The 2,705-nt window shown below is 29.7% G+C and overlaps 1 protein-coding gene across 1 annotated transcript; it reads left to right on the top strand.

The window, feature by feature from the left end:
- Window positions 1-1,464: 1,464 nt before the first annotated feature.
- Window positions 1,465-2,396, top strand: LOC129910176 (farnesol dehydrogenase-like). The gene is made up of 2 exons (XM_055987449.1): window positions 1,465-2,112; window positions 2,184-2,396. Exons 1-2 carry the CDS (start codon window positions 1,543-1,545, stop codon window positions 2,355-2,357), a joined length of 744 nt encoding a protein of 247 aa, XP_055843424.1. The 5' UTR covers window positions 1,465-1,542; the 3' UTR covers window positions 2,358-2,396.
- Window positions 2,397-2,705: the final 309 nt, after the last annotated feature.

Raw genomic sequence — 2,705 nt, 5'->3', positions numbered from 1 at the left:
TGAAATTAAACGGAAAAGAATACTTTTACCAACAAAAATATTCCACTTTTTTATTTTGAAGAAAATGCGAATAAAACAACTTTTATCCCATTATTTTTCCCAACGTTTCGTAAGTGTTTCTTACTTCTCCAGGTGTATATTAATTTAAAACAAAATTTGCTTCTCTTCAGTTCCTTTTGCATATTTCCCTCAAGCTCAAATATGGCAATTAACACTTAGGTCTAATTTATTCACACTCCATTAAATTTAAAGTCGCCATTAAAAAAGGGAAATTTTAAAATTTGTATGCGATTTGACAGTTTTATAATTTTTAATAATTTAACCAATACTTACCCTATAAAGCAAGTAAAATTCGAGGTGGTAAATTTATATGGTTTTAATTTTAAGGTAGTAAGTGTGATAGAGTTGTAAATTTTCTTTTTTTTTTGCCGCAAAAAAGATCAATAGATACCACAGTACATGTCAATTACAATTTCTTGTTTCTCTAAAGAAAAGCTCGTTTTAAGACACAAGAATAAAAACATTAAAAAACTTATAATATCATACAATTTGTCTAGTATTTAAAAGCTTTATCAAAACCAGTTGCAAATCTGTACAAGCTCTTGTAGAGTAATTGGTTGAACCTTAATAGTATTCTACGACATGCTATAAAAAAGGTAAACAATTATTTTTATTCATTGTTGTGAGCGATCAAAATTTGTTTCCCTAAAAAAACTTTGTATTAAATTAACATGATATTATAAATAAGTTAAATAAAACAAAAAAAAAAAAAAAACATAACTTCATCTATTGTTATGATGACAAAGCATATTTTAGAATGAAAATAATATAATATTCACTTGATGAATATTTTAAATATATTATAGGGTACATTTTGCAACATAACAAAATCTACAAGTCCTATGATTTTTTTTTTGTTTGATTTATTTTATTTATTTATGCCTCCAAGGCTAGGTGTATTATTTAAGAATGTTGCGGCCCAACAAAAACTCCAAAATATACTTAAAATAATGTTCAATTTTTTCCGTCTTATGAAATATACATATAAACTCAATTTTTTTTAATTAAGTTATTTCAAAGCAAATAATGAAAAAGCTTTTGTCATTTGCTAATTTTTTGACATGTTGACATGTTTTATGGGGTTTTCGACAATCGAGATCGGAAACTTTGGAATATAAACAACCTTGCCAAAAATATAACTTCTGGACCTGTCCACTCATTGTTATTGTAATGCTTCTTTAGGGCCTCCTTTAATAAAAAAAAAAAATTGAGAATGATAAAAGAAAATACATTTTTGAGTAAGAGCTATATGCAAAGTGGCTACGATGTTAATTATTTTAAACACAATCTGATTAATTTACCCTATGTATCTAGTCAGTAGTAACCTGATTGTTGAGCTTTAATTTCATCTGAAAAATTCTTGGGGATTTACCCAGAATACAACTTAATTTTAGTTTTAACTTTAATAACAATAATATAATTACCCATATAAAACCAAGGTGCAGCTGCAGAACACTTCTAAGTTTGAATTCAAATCGCATCATGGAACGTTGGCAAAATCGCGTCGCAGTAGTTACAGGAGCTAGTAGTGGAATTGGCGAAGCAATTGCTAATGATTTAGTAGCAGCAGGATTAAGAGTTGTTGCATTGGGTCGTCGGCAAGAACGTCTCGATCAAAATCGTTCAAAACTTGCACCTGAGTTGCAAAAACGTTTCTTTCCTCGAAAATGCGATGTTACAAATGAAGCAGATGTTAAAACAACATTCGATTGGATTGAAAAAACACTCGGAGGTGTCGATATTCTTGTCAATAATGCTGGTGTAGCTCGTTTGGGAAAACTCATTGATATGGATACATCGTTGATAGATGAAACTATTAACACAAATATAAGAGGTTTGGTTTATTGCACTCAGGCAGCTTACAAAAGTATGAAGGCAAGAAATTTCAATGGTCACATTGTGCATATAAATAGTGTTGCAGGACACTCGGTTCCTCAGATGGAAAAGAATGATAGTTTGAATATTTATTCACCAACAAAATTTGCTGTGACTGCAATTAATGAGACGATACGACGTGAATTACGGGATATTGGAAGTAAAATCAAAACAACAGTAAGGAATACAATTTTTTTTTATTTTATAGAATTTTGTTAATTTTTGTTCTTAAATTATTTTTTTTTTAGAGCATAAGCCCTGGATTTGTTCGAACTGAAATTCTATCGAAGGAAGATCTTGAGTTAATTGAAACTTTCTTAAATCCGGAAGATATTTCCAAGGCTGTTTTGTTTGCAATCTCAACACCGCCTCATGTACAAATAAGTGAACTTATTGTGAAACCAATTGGAGAAAAGATTTAAAAAATTATTGTTTTTTTTCTACTCATTTTTAAATACAAAATTTTTCGAAAAAAAAATTTTTGTTTAGAATAAATTGGTTGATTCAAGATTAAGAAAATGCTTAAAGGCCGTTTTTGAGGTAGGTTCTTGCCTTCCAAAGAATAAATCGCTTATGGCAATCGAAAAAGAAAGTTGAAGCGAGCGGTTTTTGTTTGATCATAAAATTGCGTTTTTTGACGCTCAACGACGCAGCTGTTCAATACTTATAGTACCCAAACACACTTCTGTTGACTTATTGGTTATTCATGGAATCTGGGTAAACCAGTATTAGTATATTAACGGTAACGGGTAACAGTCGTACATAGAATT

Source organism: Episyrphus balteatus, chromosome 2 (assembly GCF_945859705.1).
Source record: "Episyrphus balteatus chromosome 2, idEpiBalt1.1, whole genome shotgun sequence".
NCBI lineage: Eukaryota > Metazoa > Arthropoda > Insecta > Diptera > Syrphidae > Episyrphus > Episyrphus balteatus.
The sequence above is the reverse complement of the archived record's forward strand: the minus strand, read 5'-3'. Positions and strand labels throughout refer to the sequence as shown.

Bases quoted from the DNA above. Each gene is read 5' to 3' on its own strand.
- LOC129910176 (XM_055987449.1), top strand. From the start codon at position 1,543: ATGGAACGTTGGCAAAATCGCGTCGCAGTAGTTACAGGAGCTAGTAGT. The intron at 2,113-2,183 runs GTAAGGAATACA...TTTTTTTTTTAG, and splicing joins GAAGTAAAATCAAAACAACA to AGCATAAGCCCTGGATTTGT.